Below are 22601 nucleotides of genomic sequence, written 5' to 3' on the forward strand. Positions count from 1 at the left end.
GGTCGCCCCACAGCGGTGTGACTCAATATATGCAATACATTCACCAAAATAAAGAACAAAGTAATAACAAATACAAATAAAAAAGGTTAAAATATAAAAGGAGAGAATGAGCACAGCCAAATAAGAAAAATACACACTTTTATTCAGAAATGGTATTAGTGTAAGATGCTATCATTAGTAACATTTACTTTATGGACTCTTTCCAATATGCTGGCTACAGGTGAAAGAAATAACCAATAGCTAAAAATAAACTGGTAATGATGAAGATCATAGAGCAATTTCAGTAAACAAATGTGGCCTGTTAAAGCAAATAAATGTGGCACCAACCGATATATATATTTTTTTTAAAAAGTGTATTTTAAGTAACAGGTTCCAACTTGCACATTTGTAGAAGAGTGGTTAGCAAGCACTGCCAGCAGAGAGCAACATAAACAGACTCAAAGCCTGCCCACAGAAAACAACGAGCAGGGGGTCCAAGCGGAGATTTGCATATGGCACCCTCTCCCCGGACCTACACAGGTCCTGGTTCCTGCAGACGTCACTGGTCGATGGTCTTTGTTTTCTCTCCACCTCCCGGAGGAGGAATACAAGTTTATCCTGCAGCCAGGGACGGGACGGTCGGGCTCCTCCGCCGCTGCTCTCCTCCGTCCGTGGGCGTGCAACTCGACTTTCTGTCCTGTATGGTGGACGTCTTGCTCAACACTTCTTTCTTGGATGATATGGGGGATCGTTCAAAAAGTAAGATAGGCTACTTTCATTTTGAGGAACATTTACTGTTTATGTCTATTTTAACTCATTTGAAATGGGATTTCTCAATCTTTATATATATATAAATACAGCGAAAGTAACACTTGGGGAAAACACATGGATTGCCATGTAATTATTCATATAAGATAAAAATCTGCGAAATAACCTTGCATGATATGATCAATAATATTTAGCTTCTGCGTCTACAATATTGTAACGCCGCAGCTAATACTGATGGAACGGCGTTCATGCTTGTTTTGCATTAGTTTCTTATAGACTAAAGTGGATCCAACATGCATTTCATTAAAGTTTCACATTAATGTATTTCCTTTTCATAGAGAAGTCGGGAATCGCAATGTGCGTGGGGTGTGGAAGTCAGATACACGACCAGTACATCCTGAGAGTTTCCCCGGACCTGGAGTGGCATGCAGCCTGCCTCAAGTGTGCAGAGTGCAACCAGTATCTGGATGAGACGTGCACTTGCTTCGTCCGGGACGGAAAGACTTACTGTAAAAGAGATTATGCAAGGTAGAGAAGGCCACTGTGGAAGTTTGTGAAATTTATTATTAATAATATCAATTATAATAATAACAACAACAACAAAGAAGAGAAGCACGCAATAGGTTTCGATAATTGGGCTCATTTGAACTTGCTGAAAAAGCATTGGAGCTATTCAATAACAAATCCTTATCTTTCTGTGTCTTTCTCAGATTGTTTGGCATCAAATGTGCAAAATGTGACTTGGGCTTCTGCAGCAGCGACCTGGTGATGAGGGCCCGAGGCAATGTGTATCACATGGAGTGTTTTCGGTGCTCGGTGTGCAGCCGACACCTCCTGCCGGGGGATGAGTTCTCGCTTCGGGACGACGAGCTTCTGTGTCAGGCCGATCACGGCTTGTTGGTGGATCGGTCCTCTGCAGGAAGCCCGCTTAGTCCCGGGAACATTCACACCAGACCGCTGCACATTGCTGGTATACAGTAGTTATTACTATGATTACGATGATGATGATTATTATTATTATTATTCCAAATTCATTTTATTTTTATTTTTAATTAATTAATTAATTAATTAATTTTATTTTTAGTTTTTGTTTTTGCAACACATTGCAAATTTGTTGCTCGAATTATTTCGTTTTTAAACGTCTTTCCCTTTAGATTCCATTTCGGTCCGGCACCCACCTCACCACCGGAACCACGTCCACAAGCAGTCCGAAAAGACCACCCGTGTCCGGACGGTGCTCAACGAGAAGCAGCTGCACACGCTGCGGACATGCTACAACGCCAACCCGAGGCCGGACGCCCTGATGAAGGAGCAGCTGGTGGAGATGACCGGCCTGAGCCCCAGGGTGATCCGGGTCTGGTTCCAGAACAAGCGCTGCAAGGACAAGAAGAAGTCCATTCTGATGAAGCAGCTTCAGCAACAGCAGCAGAGCGACAAAACCGTACGTGACGTGCAGTTCTTGATTCTTAAAACTTTATCAAGAAGAGCAACACTGTAACTATTTCTTGATACAAAGAGAATTAGATAATAACAGGATAATGTTTGCATGTCTTGTTTGTAACAACAACAATGATAATATTGATTAGGGCCTAGTAGTTAAAATGTTATAAGACACATTTTGGAGACATAAAGGGACATCTAAATTAATAATTAAGAATAAATAAAAAATATATGCTGAATGACATTTTTTAATTAAATTTCGGTGGGGTTTTTTCATAGAGTGCATGTTTGCGTTCTTCCTTTCCTAATGAAAGTGCTCTGTTCTGCAGTGATATTTATTTATTTTAGATTCGTTTGATAGATTGTGAATTATACGGTTTCCCTAACTGTGCAAGATCGTCATGAACTATTTTCATTCCCTGCCAGAATCTGCAGGGCCTGACAGGCACTCCTCTGGTGGCTGGGAGTCCGATCCGGCACGACAACGCCGTGCAGGGGAATCCAGTGGAGGTGCAGACCTACCAGCCTCCCTGGAAAAGCCTCAGCGACTTTGCCCTGCAGACCGACTTGGACCAGCCTGCTTTCCAGCAACTGGTGGGCTACATTTGCATTCATAAGAGTGCTTTAAAATGCATGCAAAACACACAGCTGCAGTTGCATGAAAAGAAAGAAAGGAAGAAACTGTAGCATATGCATTATAACCCAGGAACAGATTTTGTAGCATTAAAAAAAAAAAAAAAAACGCCTAAAAAAAACTCATGCTGTGGTTTTAGTAGATAATCTTGCAATTTAGGAAAAAGGGAAACGGACAAAAAATTTAAAAAAATTGTTTGACCTTAATTATAAACTCCTAACCAAAATAAAAAATCACAATATGATATCATTTTTCACGTGACTGATCCAGGCTGTTTCGCCCATAGGTTTCTTTCTCTGAGTCGGGCTCTTTGGGAAACTCCTCGGGCAGCGACGTGACCTCCCTGTCGTCTCAACTACCGGACACACCGAACAGCATGGTTCCGAGTCCCGTCGACACGTGAGGAGGCGTCGGGGTCAGCTGGAGGGCCCCCTTCCCCAACACCCGAAGCTCTCAGCCTCACCATCCAATCAAGGAAGCGCAGAAAGATCCCGTTGACATTACATGGACCAGGATGGATTATGCTGCAGGATAGATTCGCGCAGGTCCAAACTGGGAGGACGGGAAGTCTGACTGCATCCTGGATACACAGCTGTAGATGAACACGGGGGGCTTTCCTCCTGTAAAGAAAAGCAAAACAAAAAAAAAACAAAAAACAAAATCGTGCCAATAGCTACCTGGATATACTGGGAAGAATGTGATGGGATTCAAGCACATAAAGCCCATGCTGGACGCCTGAACGTCAACGATTCCAGTATGTTTGTCAGAAAAATGCAACTTGTGTAGATGTGCATGACCTATAAGTTTCACTAGACTGTTGTAAATTATTGGATCAGATGAAAGAGGTGCACCTCTCGCCTTTCTTATAGTAAAATAAGTTATTATTATTTATTATGAAGGCAAACATAACTGATCTTATAAATAAAACAATTGCTTACTGCATGCATAATCAATTTGTCAATTAATAAGTTAAAAAATATATATAATTTATTTTCCTTGAAGAAAAGTGGACAAAATGAATGCTGGTGTCAGAGCAGGTCAAACTAAACAAAAAAAAAATTCAATGTTTTGATATGTAAATTGCCTATGAAAAGTGAGGCTTGCGGGAATTAGAAGAATTTGGTTTCTTCATTTAAAAAGTTATGGGGATGACGTCATCCATAGTAAGGGTGTTCCCTAGCGACGATTGCAATCTTTGTGTTTTGGTGAAATTAGACAGATTTTAACTGAAATTATGTCGATGTCAAGTTCTAAACACAACACCGATTTTGAAGAATTCTCAAGACGTTCCATTTATGCCAATAACGCAAGCAATTTGAAGAAAAAGCTAAATAATAATTTTTAAAAAAGAGTTATAAATAGAAATCAAAGCTGAATTGTCTTTGTGAATTGTGAATATATAAAAGAGCAAATAATTTGCTGAATGTTCTAACCGTGATATGTGCGGATAATAAACAGACGGACAAATAATAACAATAATAGTTATTCCTATAAAGCAAACTACTTTTTCCTTTCATAAACAATTTATCAAATAAGACACTAAGTTCCTTTTTAGTTGAAAATGGGGTCAAATTAATTAGTTGTGCGTGTCAGAGGAAGTATCCCATCGGCTCCAAATTTAGGACAAGCCTCAGAGATCTTACCTTTTGATATCGTTTATGAACAGCGACATTTGATAGTGTTTGAAGAGTTTGTTCAGAAAAGTGTTAAGAAAAAACTGGGAATGATGCTGCACGTCTACCATGATTGCAGAAAAATGGTGCAAGATGTAAAAAAGATAAATGAACCGGTAATAACCTCGCGTAACCTGTTTAAATGTGGAAGTAGGCCTATAGGCCTTTTTAGGTTTCCAACCGCAGAAAGATTTTTTTTATTATTTTTTATTTTATTTATTTTAGGGATTCTGGAGATCAGTTCATTTCATAACAACTAAAGTTTGCTGAAAACGTTAACTGAAAATAAAATGCGTACACCAGCCCCTAATAAGATTAATATATTATGAAGCGAATCGTTGAAATGGCAGAAAGTTTGCAGCTGGAAATATAAAAGGCTGTTGCAAAGTAACAAAGTTGGCTTCGGGTTTGGCTTTGACATATTTTTATAACCGATGTAATCTGCTTATGGTTTCTGAGCCAAGTGGATCAGTGACTGATCGTTGACAAGATATTATTAAGCTTTTGCCCCGTGTCATGGGTCAGCGAATCAGACACAATAGGTTGCGGCTGCTCTGTCGCTGCTGTGCTTTAGGGGTTTTGGATGTTTACGTTGGCTCTCTTTTCTAACATAACGGCCCTTTGCAGCCAGGTTCAAAGCAAACTGTACACGAGATTGCTGAAGTGATATAAAGACACGTTGGCTTCTACTTGGACAACAGCAATAGTACCATAGGCTGCAAGAGTTGAGGCCTGTATTATTGGACTGCAAGTCTAGACGGTGTTCAGGCAGCGGCGGCCCCTTATCTGCATCTGGCATCACCTGTAAGGGATCCACTGAGTGGACTCTGAGCTAAACGCGCCGGAGCGCAGCGCTGAGGGGACTCCCATGCAGCCTGCGGACGCATCCCGGCGTGTCTTCAGTTTATTTTCATTCCAGCAGGAATCCTGAGCGACAAATAGCCGCTGGACAGGAGAGCAAGCGGGTCAAGCCGGGACTGACACACTACACCTCAGCAATTTGTTGAGGAGGATCGGCTTTTATCAGCCAGGGAAAAGGAGCCCCATTGAAATATATATATAAATTTTTAAAAAAACCAAAACCAAAAATAAATACCCCCCCCCCCCCCCCCCCCCACCAACTACACTAAATATGCCAAAGATTTCAATGCAGCAATAGCTCATCTTCCAAAGAAAATACACATTCGTAAAATATTAGATAACGTAGAAAAAAAATTTCACATACAAACCATAAACTTTTGAGATAGCCTATGCGTTTAGGCAATTTATCATTTGAACATTTAACAGGCCCCAGATTTCAGCATTACTGATTTAAAGCAAACTTGAAAGAGCTGGAAGATGGTACCACTTTCTCAGCGGGGAAAATAAGAGGCTCAGTTTGAATGTTTAGATCCCTACATTTCTCAAATACACATTCTGGCACATTTATTCCGCTCTGGGAAATACAAGAGATTACTGCATTAAAAAAAAAAAAAAAAAAAAATCAACATTACATGCATGACAGTCACTTCATTCCTGTAGTCGTGCACAAGCACATATTCTACTTACTGAGGGACTGATTAGGTTATTACCTGGACCCAGACCGGTGGAGAGCATGCCAAGACACATGGCAGTTATGACTGAAAATCAGGCTTAGTCTACCAAAATTATTTTTATTTCAAATCTGAGAAAAATGTCAGTTGCTCTTTACTCAAATACACCCTTTCAAATGGCAAAATCAGAAAAGATAAAAATCTTTCATATGTGTATCATTTGCAAAGTTGTGCGTATCCATCTATCCATCTATGGAGGTGCTTCTTGTGTTGAAAATAAATCAGAGAACCAAGTGGACAGATAGTATTTTGAATAACTTTATTAACTGAAATATATTAGCTCGTAAATGACTCCTTGAACAACATGAAAACAATGATGACAAATTATGAAATTAAACATAAATCGTAAACATTTTCTGTATAACAGTATGACTGGCAACATAAAGACTCAGATTCTTGTGATACAAAAACAAATAAATTAACAGAAACAGTACAGAAAGTAATTGGCAAATTATAAATAACAGTATAAGAAAATGTTTTTTTCCCCAACTAACCACACAACAGGAAGAGGTGGATTCAAATGAAATGTTCAAACAGTAAATGAATTATCTGAAGAGCAAATGTCTATTTTTTTTAACGTAGTGCAGAAAATAACTTAAAAATAAGTTATTTAGACTAATACTACATACATATTAACTTGTAAATTGCTCCCACAAGCAGAAGAACAATGTCATTACACTGTAAAAACCTCACATATCTTTCAAATGAACCATCAACTTTCAAATGACACAACAAACCATTCTGAGTCTATATCCAATAAATTAACAGAAACCGTACTACTAAAAATGACCGGCAAATTCTAAATAACTAAATGTATCCTATTTCTATGAATTGCACAAACAAAATGGATTGAAACGACTCAGCAGTAAACTGACTAGTTGAATAAAGTAACGAGTATCTGTGAGCAGTATTTATGCTCATACAACACACTTGTCATCTTGTAAGTTCCTCCTGTCAACAATTAATACCTTGCAATACAAAGAGATGAAAAAAATATATATAGTGGAGTAGTTAACGCATAAGTAACCACCAAAATACAACAAATTAACAGACAGCACTGATGAGAATGCTTGGCAACCTGTATATTACAGTATAGTTAAATGTTTCATTTCTATTAACTGTGCAACAGAAACAAATGAATGCAAAACAACTTAAACCGTAAACGGACTATAGTAAAGTGTTCACACTGTAAAGAACAAATAAGACATTTTGTGCAAATTCTCTTTTGCATCAACAAGATTTCCAAGAAATCAAAATGGATGCAACATATAAGGCTTCGACATATTTACATTTGACAAAGTCTAAAGATAAATCTCTGAATGAAAAGACTGTCACCAAGAAATTACCCTTTGCAACTGTTCAACTGTGCTTTTTTTAATTCGGAGGACAGAGTTCAACTCCATCACTCCTCCTGCTTCTTGAGGAAAAACTGCAAGGCTGAGTCCCACTGATCTCTTGGAAAGCGGTAGGACAGCAGGCAGTCATTCTGCAGACATCGGGTAGCTGCACAGGGAAAAACGGACAATCATTTATACGCAGCGCCTGACAGAAATCCTTAATCTGCTAGAGTAGAATTTCTCCAAATAAAGGGACAAAATGTCCCGTTTAAAAAAGACACAACCTGGAAGAAACTCAACAGTATTGTCTTAATAGAATAACTTACCGCTCTTATATATCTTAGTCTCCGAGTCTTTCTCATTTGGAACACAGTCCTAGGAAAAATGAGAAGCTCTATAAGTGAGGACGCAATTACAATTTATGAAAAAATGTAATTACTTTTCTTAATTACACAACATAAGCAAATGAAGTACCACTATATGAAGGAAACGGTAAAGGTGATGTGACAGTTCCATCTCACTTTGATTTACTCAGCTATCCAGGATTAAGTTGCTCCACTCGGAGGAATGTTGCTGAGCTTAACACGGTTGAGGGCAACGGGGCAAGACGCCATGCATTATTGGTTTGTTTGAAAGAAATGACAATGGCTTGTCTCCCTTTGAATGGAAGTTAATCGGTGTTTAAACAGCAGTGGCTGCAGCGTGGCGAGGAGGGCTTGTTGTCAGAGGAAGATGAAGGAGAAGAGATGTTTGCTGGGAGTTGAACCAGTGGCAGGTAAATCCACCGTGAAGGAATCCATTAGTCTTGGTAAAAGCCTGCCTGCTGCAGATTCACCGATGGCTCAGACCGCCGCTTGTCAATTAGCTAATGGACTGCTAATGTGATTGAATTGTGAGAGGTGTGTGAATTAACCTAATTTCGATAGCTTATTTAAATACAAGATGCTCCGAGTCAACAGCAGGTTGGATGAATATATTATCAGTCAATTTTTGTCTGAAAACATCTGATAACATTGCATGACTTTTACGGTTCTTTTTTTTTTTTTTTTTTTTTTTTTACCTGAATGAAGGTAGCCAGCAGCACGCAGCTCATCTCCTGCTGCAGGATCGCCTTGTTGTGAGAGTTGTTGTAACAGGCCGAGATGAGGGTCGGAAACAACACTCTTATAAGACGTGGGTGGCTGAAGTACTGGAAGGGCAGCTGACAAAGTTTCTGCAGAACGCTGGGCTGGCGGCCAGACTGCACTATCACCTGGAACACACAACAAGCGAGTAGTCAGTCACCAAAACCCGTCAGTGGCACTGCTGGTTGTAAATCAGCACCCGCCGCCCCTCCCACACGTAAATCTGCCACTAAAACAACACACAAACAGCCATTAGGAGGAGACCTGCGGGGCAGAGCCTCCCACTGCACAATTACAGACTATAAAAAAACAAAAAAAAAAAAACAATGGTGGGGATGTTTTTGCAGAATGTCAACAGTATGAGCAGAGCAACAGGGGGAAAATTTGAAGCGCAAACTGATGTTGTCGTTAGGAATTCAAACTTAACTTTCAAGTCTTGTCTTAAGCTTCAAAGCACAGAGTCGGTGCAGGAGTTAAACTTGGGTTAAGAGGGCATTCACAGTGCAACCCGGGCATGAAGGGGTGGAGCTGGAGGTGAAAGATGTGGTGTGCAAACTTCTACCAAGAACTTCCAGAAAGGAGCAAAGCCATTAACAGCACTGCAGCTCCGCTCAGTTTTTCTCCGTTTTGTGTGAAGCTTTGACCCACCAACGAATTTTTGATAATTTGGATTTCTCTTTAGGAATTGCAACCTAAGACGGTATGAGAAAAGTACTAAAAATATTTATGTTTTACAATTTTGACAATGTCGTCATTATGAGGGGGCAGCTGCTGCCAACAGGCTTTTCCTATTATTTTACAACAAAACTCAAAACCATTAAGCTGACGTTTTAAATAATATTGGATTAATTTAGCATCCAATATTAGCCATCAAAATCCACATGTCTTAGAGCAGCGATTCCCAAACTTTCATGCTTTCAGGCCAAAGCAAAAGTGGAAGAAACTCTTAAATTCTTTATTTGATAACAACCGCTGTTACCAAATAAAACGGATTTATCAGGGAATGTTTTAGCAGTATTCAATACACAATGTCTTCACAAAAAAGTCCCTCACTGGAACTTCATTGGACACCTTTTTTGACTAGAGCTCAAAAATAAGGTCCAAACCTAATGAGCCGGTCATCTCCCCTGAACTTGAGACGGCCATCATCAACCATCTGAGAGCCAGGAGGGTCAACATGCTAAATCTTGGCTGCGCAGGTTTACAGGTACAGACCGACAGGACCGGTGACTTAACATCAATGGAAACCAGAAGGTTGCGGTGAGGTCCCACAGTCCAAGTGACATAAATCCAAAAGATTTACACGATTTTAACAAATACACACTAATGCCCTTTCATTGGCTCCTCCCCCCCTTTCTGATAATGCACTCCAAGTTTGAGGCGCAGAATAAACAAAGCGATAAGTCACTGCTTTTATCAGTTTAAAGAGAGGCGCCGTGGAGCTGCCCTCTTTTTTTTGTTTGTGTTTCAAAGAACACAAAACAGTTTCATTTCCGATCGTCACTTAAAAAGAGTCTTTAAGGACAGTTTAGTCTTAACTCAGCCGTCGTAGAAATACTTAAAAATATTGAGAGCACTAGATATGACAATTTGAAATATTACAATCTGCTAAGATAAGTCACTGTGGGAATATTTTCTACCCTATATCTGATATCTACTGAAATGCTGAGGCATTTTTAAGGATTTTTGGAACAAACTAGACTTTGATTTTTACTAGTTTAGATACTGACCTGCCTATGTTAATAATATTTCTATGATTCTTTTCACCGCACTAGTGAATTAGTTACATTTTATCTTGACATCCCATTGGAAAACAGAAAGCTTTCATTTAGACAGCTAAATACTCCAAAATGTGTACTCCAAATATAATTCTATAACAGCAGGAGAATTTGATCATTCTACTGTTTTAATTTATAGGATTTATGTACAATAATTTAATGCCACAGTATGTAGTAGACATTTGAGGTGGAGCTTAGAGGCGATCCAATGCATAAATCACACAGCAAACTCAATCTCCCACGATGCATCTTCATCCAATCTTCAGCTGCTTAAACAAATTGTCCAGCCTCAAGTGCCTGACGCAGAAAGACATCAAACAAAAGCTGGTGGTACAGAGAGTCTGGAGGTAGACAGAACTGTCTGTTTTCCAGGTGAAGAGTCACAACAGGATCTAAAACAACATCCATACTGAAACTAAGCAGTTGATGTATCTCCAGCTCAAAGCTCAGCATCATAAAACTAACTGGGCTCTGAATCTGTGCATCTGGTCCACGTTTAACAGAGAATCCTGAGAAAACTCAAGTGCCGTGGCTACTCTGTTCTTTCTTAAGTTAGAAGTCCTGGCTTTTTTTAAGCAGCTTTATTGTGCTTCGACTGCATGACTTCCCCATTCTGCGACCACAAAGTGTGTGTAAAATTAATGTTCTGAAACAAACAAATTCCTGCTGAGACCTTGCGTGGAAGCAGAGTCAATGACAGGCGATAAAAACAGCCATATTTTACCTGACAATTAAAATAAAACAACATTTCTTGCTCAACACTCTCTTGAAAAGATATTGTATTTACATAAGATGCAGAGCTTAACATGTAAGGGTATTTTTATAGGTGTTGCTTTGTCCAGACACCCCCAACACCTTAGGAGGAGCTGGAGGTAAAGTAGGGCCATATATCTGACACTTAAACTCACAATACAAACCAGATCCAGTGGAACATCTTTACTGATAACACAGGAGGCAGAGCAGACACACAAAGTCACTGTTTAGTGTTTTTTTTTTTTTTCCCAAAGACTTCCACAATGACTGTGTAAACTACATTCAGACTACGTTAGTGGCAGACATTGACAAAGCCACTTCAACTTCAGGTTTAAGGTACCCATCAGTTTTAAAACCCTGTAAAACACTCTGTTTACATAATAAAACTAAATAACTCTTATTTATCTCTATGAGCAAATGCTGTCATTTCACCACAGATTCTGCTGCTGATAACTGGGCTCTGAAACTAACCTGACAAAAGTGTTACAAATGAAAACTTTGCACTGAAAGGTTTGCAGGGATTAAAAATGTCCGCTGCTTCACTTAAAAGTGTTTTGGACCTCAATTCAACGTTAAAGCAGAGTGTAAATCATGTACCAAGCTAACAATAGGGTATTCTTCTGCCAGTTAGTGGACTGTGCGTGAATGTCAGTGTTCCTCTGTCTCTGTTTACTCTGCTGGCTGATGCAGTTAGTGTATTCCCCGCTGCTGGCTCCCGATGGTCTGCACGAGCTACACTTACCCTGCAGGCAGAGGGCTTGGTTGTCTTGCCAGTAATGGACTGCTGAAGGAAGAGTTTCGACATCAGGTTAACAGGAATTATAGACCTTAAGCTTGACTCTGGCCTGCAGGGTGAAGGAAACGCCCTCAAAGAGAATGGGAAGAAGAGGACTGACCCCACAGATAAGGCTGAGCTCTGGTGCATGTTCCACCGTTAGGTCAGGAGATGATCCATAGCTCACATCTGCCACAATCAGAGATATTGTGGCAGATTTTGTAAAGCTCTGATGCAAATCTGGTACACATTTTGTCTGACTGTATCAAATCTCTTCACGTAATATAAAAAAGAATTTAAACTCATGTTTTTCTACTTTCTAGGCTAATTGAAAATTTGACAATATATTTACTACTTAAACTTTACAGTTTCATAAGTTTAAGTTAGAAACCTTTTACCTTAAACTTAAAAGGAATTAAAACATATTTTATTTACTATTTTACAAAAGAGCATTGCTGGCAAATTTTCGGATTATTTTGTTGTTATTTTAACATAACAAACATGTTTATATAGTATTTTAAATTGTCTTCAGCATATTTGGAATGAATGTCATTTGTAGTATTACTAAAATAGTAATGCTACTGTTATAACTCTATTTTCTTTAAAGTTATAACACCATTATTAACTTTGGAACTCTCGTCAGTCTTTTTTGTAATCTCAAAGTCATTATATTTACTATAGGAAACTCTAAAAAATGACAGAACAGAGACCTTTCTGTAATATGTTCAGCTTCCTGTTATCTTCCAGCATCTAAATCCTGCTTGCAGCAGCCCAAATTAATAGCCAACTTGTTTTCATAGAAATATATTGTCCACAATGTTCAAACATCCCTTGTGCTTCAACTTTTAAACTCACAGATAGTGAGATCTAGTTTTCTTCCTAAAATAGCAACATTCCCATTGAATGATCAGTCATTCAACAAAATAAACAATGTCTGAATGATTCGCTATGGCTGGTGATTTACAGGTCAAGTACTGAAAAAAATCCTGATTTTTTAAAAAATAAATGTTTAATAAATGCATCAAAACTGAAAAGTTTTATGTTTTCCCTTCTACCAATTAGCAAATCACCACCATATTCTTTCACTTTTTCTTTTGAGTGTAGGAATGATCGGTTAGAAAAATATGCAAAACTGCATAATTTGTTTTCTTCTGCATTTCAAACTGCTACCTCTCTCAAGGTACTTTCAGGACATTTTATTAATTTCAGCTACATTTAAAACCTCACTTAAACGAAGTTAAGACACAGGAGTCAGAATAGTTAGCAGGTCAGCTCTAAAAATAACTAAATCTGGGCAGTAAAAGCCTGATTGGTGCACTTCTAACAAGCACAAAGAGGTCTCTGGATATACCGAAGGACACAAACAGTACTGCATTAAAACAACCAGAAATAGAGAAGAGTGGTTTTGATGCTCATTTTACTTGAGTGGAACTGGTGGTTTTCCATGACCTGAAAAAACAAACCCAGTGTTTTTCTAAGATTTCCACACTCTAAAACTGCTTGTGTCTTTTTGAAAAGTAAGCCAGAATCAAGAGGGTTAACATTTCACCAGTTAACAATTACCATCTCATCAGCTATAAGACACAGCACATCATCACTACAGATGAATCATGAATGAATCACTGAAGATAAAGACATGAAGATTACCGGTACATCTTTGTTCTAGCAGAAAAAGGAAGTACAGTAATTTGTTCCTGACAAGACATTTATTTAGCCGTGTTTGTTCATCATATCTCCACTTTTTTGGGAGGCAAAAAACACACATTGCTACATATGCCCCAATAAGCAGCGATGCTACTAGATAGACAAACAAACAAACAAAAAAACACATAATCCTACTAGGTCACTCTTTCAAAGTTTTTCTTTTCTTTTTGCATGACAGTTGAATTACTCATGCCCCCTCAAAGCTAAGGGAATATATCCCGACGTATAGGTCTGCTTCAAAGTTTTGCATTTTATGAGCAGCTCTATTTCTAAAGTATGTGTATAAACAAAAGCTAGTGTGCCGACAGTGAATCAGCAGTCTCTGTGACTGCAAAGGCCTCGGGTCGGGCCGCTTTTGTGTCCTGCCAATGCTTACATTAGCTGGAGAAAAGCTCAAGCTGCTCTAAATATTCCTTGTTGAAGCTATCCATCTTGGTGAAGAACTGAATGGATGCATTCCAGGAACTGGACCACTGGCAAAGATCAACTGTGTGAAGTTGGATTGGATCTTGTTTCCTGACAATCTATACTTAAATGTGTTTTCTTTTAAACTCAGAAGCCAGGTGAAAGGAGTTTTGTTTTCGATTCTTCATAGGGAAGAAATGAAAAATATTTCGATACATGAGCAAGAATTAAGTATTCTTTGTTTGGATGTCATTTATACTTAATTTACATCAGAACTTATTAAATTACTTATTTTATTACACTAACTGGATTTAAAATGAAAGATGGTTAGATTTATTCATTCTAATAATGAAAAACAACAAGCTTCAGGAAGAAATTTTAAACATAAATAAAGCAAAAATGAAGAAGTAATTAGCCAATAAACTGCTTTAGATTTAAAAACAGGACACTGCTCGCGTGGGTCAGGCTTAGCCTAATCAAAGCCCAGTCAACTGTAGCATGGCTAATCAGGGGCCCGGTAGACGGGCCATGCATGACGGCCAGCTACACAGCAGCCAGGTCTGCTTCATCACATCCTGCTCACTTCCACAGAGCCCCCTAAGTAGTTGTAACACTGAGGCAAGAATACTGCTCTGCTTTTCCAGGTGAGAACAAAGGCTCACTCTGTGGGACAATGAACGACACACAGACCAAAAGCAGGAAGGTGCCAAGGCATGAATCTTTAAACAGGTGCTTTTTGTTACAATTACAAAACTACACCCTTTTTCTGACAAATAATACATGAGAGGAACAATAGTAAGATGATATCATCAGCCTATTCACCCTAAAATCGACAACTTTACACTCCTCAAAGGATCCATGATCTGAATAAAAAAAAAAAAAGATCAGACCAAAACTGAACAAATTTAACATGGGAGCATGTCCATAAATTAGAATGTCTCTGATAAATTAATTCATTTCACAAATTATATTCTAAAGTGAAACACGTGCAACAGATTCATTAGACAGACATACCCATTTTAAGCATTTCATATTGTTGTAGCTCATATTCTGGAATCATCTTTGTGTTTGTGGCTTTTGAAGTACCGACTCCAGCTGCTGTTCAAGTCTTGTGTAGCTCCTTTCAACTCTTGAACTGGTTTTGCTTTACAATACTTTTCAAGAATAAAGGTATCCCTGTTGCTTACAACTTTTCTTCTCTCACAGTTCCACTTAACTTTCCGTTCTGGAAAACGACTCCCCAATATGGCCATAACAAAAAAGTTCTGACTTAAAACTCATTTTCCTGATCTTATGTAATATTTTTTCTATTTTAAATTTATAGATGAGGTTCACTTTTTCAACAGAATTTTATTTAAAAAATATTTTAATGTATTTGTACATCTGTATATCACACCCAATATTTATAGATTTTGGCTGTCTTGCTATAATTTAATTAATATGTATGCCCTTTTATGACACTTCTAAACATTTGTGAGACAAAAATAACATAAAAACCAAAACAACCCCCTCCCCCCCTAATATAATCACATTTATGGCAAATGCCTATAATCTTTCATTATATTAATCATTTGATTTGAAAAACACTACAATAATCAGCAATCTGAGTGGGTGGTTTACCTGGTTGTCTGGGTGGTTAACAGTGAAGTATCCCACACAGATGATGACTTCGTGAAGCAGCTCTTCAGAGGAATGTTGGGTACAGTACCAGAGCAGCGAGCTGACGATGTGTCGGAACGCCAGAGAGAGGCCCTCAGCTCCAAGAACAGACTGGCCGAACAACGGATAAAACACATCAGTGAGCGCTCACTCTAATTTAAACGTGAAGTATGTTTGATTATTTCTAAGTATCAAACAATACAACTACCCAAAGCAATAAAAGTTTAGAACTTCTGTTGGAGAAAATGTACAAGATATAGAAATAGAAGTAAATCAAACAGAGCATAAATGTAAAACAGCCGAATCCTGCTTAGAAGCAGAGATACAAGGAGGAGCTCAGAGAGTATTTATTAAACATGCCAGTGTGACAGAGCACCATAAGATCATTGCAATTTGCACTAAAGGTTTGGGTGTGTTAAACAGCTGTAAACAATATCTGAGGAGGGGGTTGGAGGGCTAACAACCAAATTTAGGTGTTTTCTTTTTTGTTTTATCTCAGATAAAACTAAGATACCTTTATTTTAGGTATTAATTATGTATAATTACTTTAACAATTTAAAAATAAGAATAACAAAATCTGAGTTCGAAAGTCACAGACAAAAGAGGACAGATTTCCAAGATCCTGGATAAGATACAGCTTACTCCATCCAATCGCATCCGTCACAATACAAGTCATTTCTATTTCATTCGACCCTTTAAATTCTGCCTTAAACATGATTTCGTGAGCTGATGTAGCAGAAGAGCGAGCCAGCGGCTTAAATTTTGATCAACCGATCACTACTGATATGTATAAGCTGTCGCAGAGAAGTAATGTGAAACACAAGGTGATTACATGTCCCAGCCAAAAAAGCAACATAATTTAAAATGTTCATAAAACTTTGGCAGGGAAAATGCTTTCATTTCCAGCTGTTTTGAGTTGACTGAATATGGCGGGTCAGTGACAGGAAGCTGCTTCAAAGTAATTACCCCAAGGCATTAAAATAATTAACAGCATTCTGGCTCGCTTGTGTGGCTCTTAGTTTGTGTGGCGACTTAAGAAAGCAAAGCTGTCACGCTCTCCTCCACAGAGTGGGTAATGTATGGCTCCTCGTACAGTGATAATCACTTGTGTTTCATCCTAACTTCATCCACTGGGCTCTCTAATCCTCCCCTCGAACATGACCCGAGGTCAAAGGTTTCCTGTGTTTATGTTCACAGGTCAAATTAGTCCCACTGAGAACAACTTCTCTTTGAATGGCTAGCATTAACATACTTCAAGAATATGTTTATATGGTCCAGGGGGAAGATTTAAACACTTTTGGGCAATATTATTAAGAACCTTCTACAAACATTTCAGTGAAATTGTCATTTCATGACACATGTCCATTTTGAAGGTATTGGCAGTAAAAATAAAAATGAGGGTCTGCTACAAAAGGAGAAGATTTTAAATAAAAAAGAAATTAAAGAAAAGTAAAATAAAATATAAATAAATACCTGAAATGCCGATAGGTCAAGAATGGCAAAACTGTTGAGGAACCGGATGCCGTGTATAGCCACCTGGATGACCCCAGGGCCGTAGGGTTCTTGAGTCTGGGAGGCAGACTCTGGCGAGAAACTGTGCAGCAGGATGCAATAAAGGGTATGCACCACTCCCACCAGGTCAGTGGACTGCAAAACGGCTGTTAGTCCAGTTGGATCCTGCCGTTTATTGTCAAAAATATTGGGAGCCCTGGTGGAGAAAAAAAAAAAAAAAATAATTATTGCACTGTTTAACAGAAAATGAATATTTCAATTAGCAATAGAACATACTTTTTTGAACTGTCTTTTTGTTTTTTCTACAAAAACACTTAGAAAGAACTTCGACTGATCCGTGTTGCATTGACATAGAATAAGATTAGACATTAACCATTTATGCTCAGGGGAATCTGGACAGCTTGGGCTAGACTGCAGAGAGTGTATGTGTTTATAAAATTTTTTGCTGGCAATGAACTTTGAGTGATGCACTCTGCTGGAGAGGGAAAGTCTAGACCTCCCGTGAGGCAAGGCTTATAGCAAAAATCGCCTCATGGAAATTATTTAGATTCCTATAAAGCATGTCGAGAATTATAGACAAGACTTTATTTTAATCTCTTTAATTTATATCAATCCCACATGTATTTGATTATATCCACAATATTGACAAGAGACAGGAAAGCAACATGCTGATCAGCAGAAATACGACAAGACAACAACTCATGACCAGCATGGAAAACATTTTACTTGCAGTAAATGCATCAAAAATGACATCAAACTGCAAGATGTACATTGTCTTATTGGCACACAGTCAGCCCACTGGTACCTAAATCTGCGTTGGTAAGAAATTTGGAGCAAATGATAAAAGGATCCGTTTTCACAGGTATCTCTCAAGAACATGTCTACAACTTTTTAAGACACTTTGTCTGAATGTGCCAAGTCAACCACACAGCTTCTTATCATGTGTTTGTCTTTTTGTTTTTACTAAAAATGAAATTGTTCACTGCAGGGCTATTAGTGTTAGGTGTTTTTGCATATGCTACAAAATAACATTTTTGTCTCATCTGATAAAAGCTTCTCCCATAGGTTCGGTTTGTCCCCTTCATGACCTGCAGCATTCTTATCGCCTCCGTAGTTGTCCCTCACCTGTGTATTTGTCAGCTATGTTCACTGACGATTTCTAAAAAGAAAATCTGAGGCCTTCTTAGAACAACTGCATTTTGTATGTTCTGACAATAAATTAGACACAGATGGACTGACTAATTAGATGACATCTGAAGGCAATTTGTTGCACTGGATCTTATTAGATATTTTTTTTCTCATTTTTTTATTTGGTACAAATTTTGAAATGTACCTCTCCTTTCAGTTTACTTTTATGAAATCCTTTGTGTTGGTCTATTGCATAAAATTCCAATAAAATAAAATGGAGTATATAGTTGTAGTAGCCAAAAAATGTCATAAATGATTAAAGAGGTGAATACTTCTGCAAGGTGAGTTTGGCTTATACTTGAAGGGTTTTACTACGCAATAGTAAAAGGCATCTTGAAATAAAGTTTGATTGATAGCTATATTGATGTATTTCTAAATAAAAAATTAGAATCGCCATACTGTCTATCCAGAACAATTATGTAGTAATTGCCGCTAATTAGGCCTACTCAGATATTGTGCGCCCAGTAAAAGCATTCAGCTACTAGAGTCAGACTATTTAATACCCCTGCAGCAGCAGCAGCATCTATGATTTGCAGCCATGTACAGCAGCAGTGTGTTTGACCTCGGGATGAAACCTGCAGTGCATGCTGATACTTGATGTTAGCCAACAGGCTTTGTGTGAAATATGCTGCTAGGCGAGAACAGAGCCTCTAAATGCGATTATAATCCCCTGACACAGCAACTGGCATGGTCCAAATATTTCTGTGGCCCGCTGAACGTTCTTATAGATGACATATAGGCTGTTAGCAGAACAAATCTTGGAACAGATGAGCTAAACAGGTACCGCATTACACCCTTTATCATTTTTTTAAGGCAAAGCTTTCTTCATAGTGTCTTCTGTCACTATTTCTGCAACCATTAAATTACAGCTTCGGATAAAAAAGAAACAACATGTTCTTCTTCTGCAATGTTCAGAGTTTTTTTTCCTTTGAAGTCAGGAATGGTGGTGCTTATGTCCCTTGGTGTGACTGTGTGCTTAGCCTCTGTCAGCGGCGCCACTGAACCTCTCTGAGTGGAGGTCGCCATGGCACATGTGGGTGGGCTCCCCCCCTGCACCGCAGACTAAGGTTTATGGTGAGTGACAGAGCACTGGGTCAAGTAGATCTCTATCTCTGTGTGCAGTAACAACAGCTTTGCCAGCTTGCTGGCTGGACTTTCAGAGGAACTACAAACTGTTTGAATAACCATGAGATTGCCTATGGATCCCAGTGATGGTAAACTATCAACAGGGAGGCAAGTAATGAGTCTCTGTCATTACTTGCGCAAAATGAAGTGTGTATTTGTCAAGAGAAGATCAAGACATTCCAGAAACATTTAAGCTGTCTAATAAAAGCTCACCGTCCAGTTACGACAAAGCACAGCTCACACATTCGGTTCAGCAGAGATGAGGCTTGCTCCAGAAAAGCAGACATCTTGGGGTGCTCATCTATAGGGCTTTGGACTGACAGGAAGCATCCATACAACTTGTCAATTAAGCCCATGTTTACTACATAACTGAAGAAAAGGAGAAGAGAGAAAAACGTTACATGGTTTATTGCATGTGCTTTTAAAGAAAACCTTTTTCTTTGTGAAAGGCTCTTTCACACAAGCAAACAAAGGCCTTTACTGTGCATACTCCCACTGCACTGCAACTGTAAGCCAATACCTCACCTAAGCCCTCCACCCCCAGCTATTACTGTGATATCTTCAATTTGTCTCTGCCAATGACAGGACTCATGATCATGTTCCCTGTACTCTTTCAGCCACAAATCACCCCTAATAGTGTCATTAGACGGCTGTTGTGGCCCCCATGCCAGCCCTGCTTTGGGCCCTTGACAGTCTGCTGACCCGGGGCTAGTCTTCTAGAAGATTCTGGTATGAAAGAATCATTTGAGTAAGGCGAGTTTATGAAAATCTAGAGATTATGGTTGAAAGTCAAGGCTTTCACATCAGTACCGGGATGACTACTGTCTCGTTTCCACTGAGCGGTACGGCACGCCAGTTATTTTGTCTGACTTTATTGTAAAAGTGGTCCATAAATCGACCCCGACCACACCATTCCTGAGCCAGTTTCAGTTGTAAGTGAACGGTACGGTGTGAGTGGAGCTACTGGCTACAACAGTCTATTGATTCGGGGACAGAAAAACATCACTGCTTGCAATAAGCACAACACATAGGCGTTTAGGTTTAACCCTGAATGCCCATTGAGAGTCACAAGTGGTGGAAACTAGTAAAGTTAAGTCTTTTGGTGGATTTTGATACCAGCTTGACACTTCTAAGGCCCCGTGCACACGTAAGCAATTTTGGGTGTATTCTACTTCTATTTGTTTTTCTTTAGACAATAATCTTCTGCACAGGCCAGATTTGTGAAGAGCACAAAGGTCAAGTTGCCAAATATTTCCTCTACCTGAGCTGTGGATTTATGCTGATCCTACTCAGCTACCATAGTCCCCTTGGCTGCTTCTTGGATTGATGCTCTCCTTGAACAGCATGTCTTAGTAGGTTTGCTATACACTTTCATTTTTGGGATTACGAACTAATCTCACTATCCTGTGAGCTTATTAGATGCTCACAGGATAGAATTTTAAACCCATTCCTATTTTAACCTTCCCCATAACATTTTTCTTGACCTGTTGTGTTCTAAGGTCTTCATTGTGCAATGTGGAAATGTAAGAAGGCCCAGACGGGTCAACAAAATGAAAAAGATAACAGCTAAAACTGAAGTCATCTTGGCAAGTTAACAACTTTTGCGTTAGCATCAGTTCTGTTGTGACTTTTTGCTGTTGTTTCTTTGGCATTTGTTGACCCTTTTGGGCCGACGTAGAAATGGCTTAATGACACTTTGGTATAATTAGCGCTGTAAAAATTGGAATGTCTTCTTCTTTTGTCCTTAGCCATGCATACATTAAAGGACAGTAGAGGTAAATCTTAGGTTCATACTTGAGATCATCAGTCTGACGAGACAATTTTTCTCAGGCACTGCCCTGACTCTGGGGTTATGCCTGGGTCAGTGGATGAGATTGGTGTGCCTGTGCAGCTGCTCTGTCCAGATAAATCATTGCTTGTGGGAGGGATGGTGGAAAGACTTCACTAGTCTACAAAGCTTCAGGGTGTTGGGCCTGCCTTTCCTCACGGTCCACATTTCTCCATCTCTATCACAACTCTTACAGGTCAACCAAATGGGGCTAGCCTAAATGCCAGGTTCAAGGGGACCTTTCTAAGCTGTGGAAGTGCTTGTTGTTTATGTGGATTTGTAAGCGCCACAGGAACCAATATTACTTAGAATGAGTTTCTGAATGTGTAAAAAAAAAAAAAAGGACGTTTTGGAACCTGGCCAGAGTACAACTCATTCTCACACTACTCCCATTTTAACAAGACACCACATGGATCATTTCCAAGCTTAATGACATTTTCTTAGCCTATTCCTTACATATGACTTGCTCTTTAAGAAATCGGATGTTCACCAGCAATAAAGAGGAGTTTGAAAGAAAGCAGGTAAAAAGGTATAGAGGTAAGAAGAAGGAGGAACTATGGAGGAGGTGAAATACCCAGAGTTGAATACAAAAGGACGAATACCTGATAAGATCTTGAAGTCGAGTGCTGTAGGACTCTACAGCAGAGCTATTGACCTTGGCACCTGAAGATGAAATCCAAAAGTTTTCACATTGGCCCGACTCAACAACGCAGAGAAACAGGGGCTTCAAAATGGCAGCAATGGTCTGAAGCAGGCCTGTTGTGAGCCCTTCAAAGACCTGTCTGTTTATGCTGCAGCCAAAAATGGATTTGTCTTCATCTGGAACATACAGCTGATGAAACAGAAGAAAAAGAAAAGCATAACTAACAGGCATCTGACAAAAACAACTCAACAAAAACACAAGCGGAAGCTAATGTCATGTTAGACATTGTAGTAGCACTGACCAACGTGATACTACTTGGTTAGTAGAGACTACTTGGTCAACTTGGTTTAATAAAGGTCTGTCAGTAAATGCAAAAGATAATTCTCAAAGGCTTTAGTGTTTGGACGAACCTAAAGACACACCAATCAGAGATTTGGTGATCACCTTCAGATTATCAGTATTGAAGAGCTCTAACCTAATGACAAGCTTTAGCCAATTGAAAGTGCTGTTTCAATTCAATTTCCTCATAGATACATTGAAAATTTATCTTTTTTAACCATAACATGCTTTGAGTTAAATAAAACTGTTTTCTCAAAAACAAACCAAAGCCACTAAGTTGTCTGTCTTTGAATGACAGGAAACCTACAGGTCTGTACAATTTTAGTAAGAACACTACATCGTGAT

The 22601-nt window shown here is 39.0% G+C and overlaps 2 protein-coding genes across 7 annotated transcripts in view; one reads left to right on the top strand and one right to left on the bottom strand.

Annotated features, from left to right (window-relative positions):
- Nucleotides 1–499: 499 nt before the first annotated feature.
- On the top strand, nt 500–3469 carry isl2a (ISL LIM homeobox 2a). Its single transcript, XM_028030409.1, has 6 exons — nt 500–738; nt 1086–1275; nt 1458–1717; nt 1902–2188; nt 2614–2781; nt 3108–3469. Exons 1-6 carry the CDS (start codon nt 549–551, stop codon nt 3222–3224), a joined length of 1212 nt encoding a protein of 403 aa, XP_027886210.1. The 5' UTR covers nt 500–548; the 3' UTR covers nt 3225–3469.
- Nucleotides 3470–6328: 2859 nt separating this feature from the next.
- The window catches only part of scaper (S-phase cyclin A-associated protein in the ER), a 64400-nt gene continuing 48127 nt past the window's right edge, over nt 6329–22601 (bottom strand). For all 6 annotated transcript variants that reach the window (XM_028028658.1, XM_028028667.1, XM_028028679.1 and 3 more), the window contains 7 exons: nt 21877–22106; nt 19660–19815; nt 17095–17329; nt 15583–15732; nt 8484–8675; nt 7750–7798; nt 6329–7589 (listed from right to left, as the gene is read on the bottom strand). In XM_028028658.1, the coding sequence (XP_027884459.1) occupies nt 7489–7589; nt 7750–7798; nt 8484–8675; nt 15583–15732; nt 17095–17329; nt 19660–19815; nt 21877–22106 (1113 nt within the window). In that variant the 3' untranslated portion in view covers nt 6329–7488. The remainder of the gene's footprint in view (nt 7590–7749; nt 7799–8483; nt 8676–15582; nt 15733–17094; nt 17330–19659; nt 19816–21876; nt 22107–22601) is intronic.

Source organism: Xiphophorus couchianus, chromosome 2, assembly GCF_001444195.1.
Source record: "Xiphophorus couchianus chromosome 2, X_couchianus-1.0, whole genome shotgun sequence".
Taxonomy (NCBI): Eukaryota; Metazoa; Chordata; class Actinopteri; order Cyprinodontiformes; family Poeciliidae; genus Xiphophorus; species Xiphophorus couchianus.

What these genes read in the sequence shown, in the direction of transcription:
- isl2a (XM_028030409.1), top strand. Translation starts at nt 549, where the DNA reads ATGGTCTTTGTTTTCTCTCCACCTCCCGGAGGAGGAATACAAGTTTAT. An exon ending in AGCAGCAGAGCGACAAAACC is followed by an intron (nt 2,189 to 2,613) that starts GTACGTGACGTG and finishes ATTCCCTGCCAG; the next exon opens with AATCTGCAGGGCCTGACAGG. An exon ending in AGCCTGCTTTCCAGCAACTG is followed by an intron (nt 2,782 to 3,107) that starts GTGGGCTACATT and finishes TTTCGCCCATAG; the next exon opens with GTTTCTTTCTCTGAGTCGGG.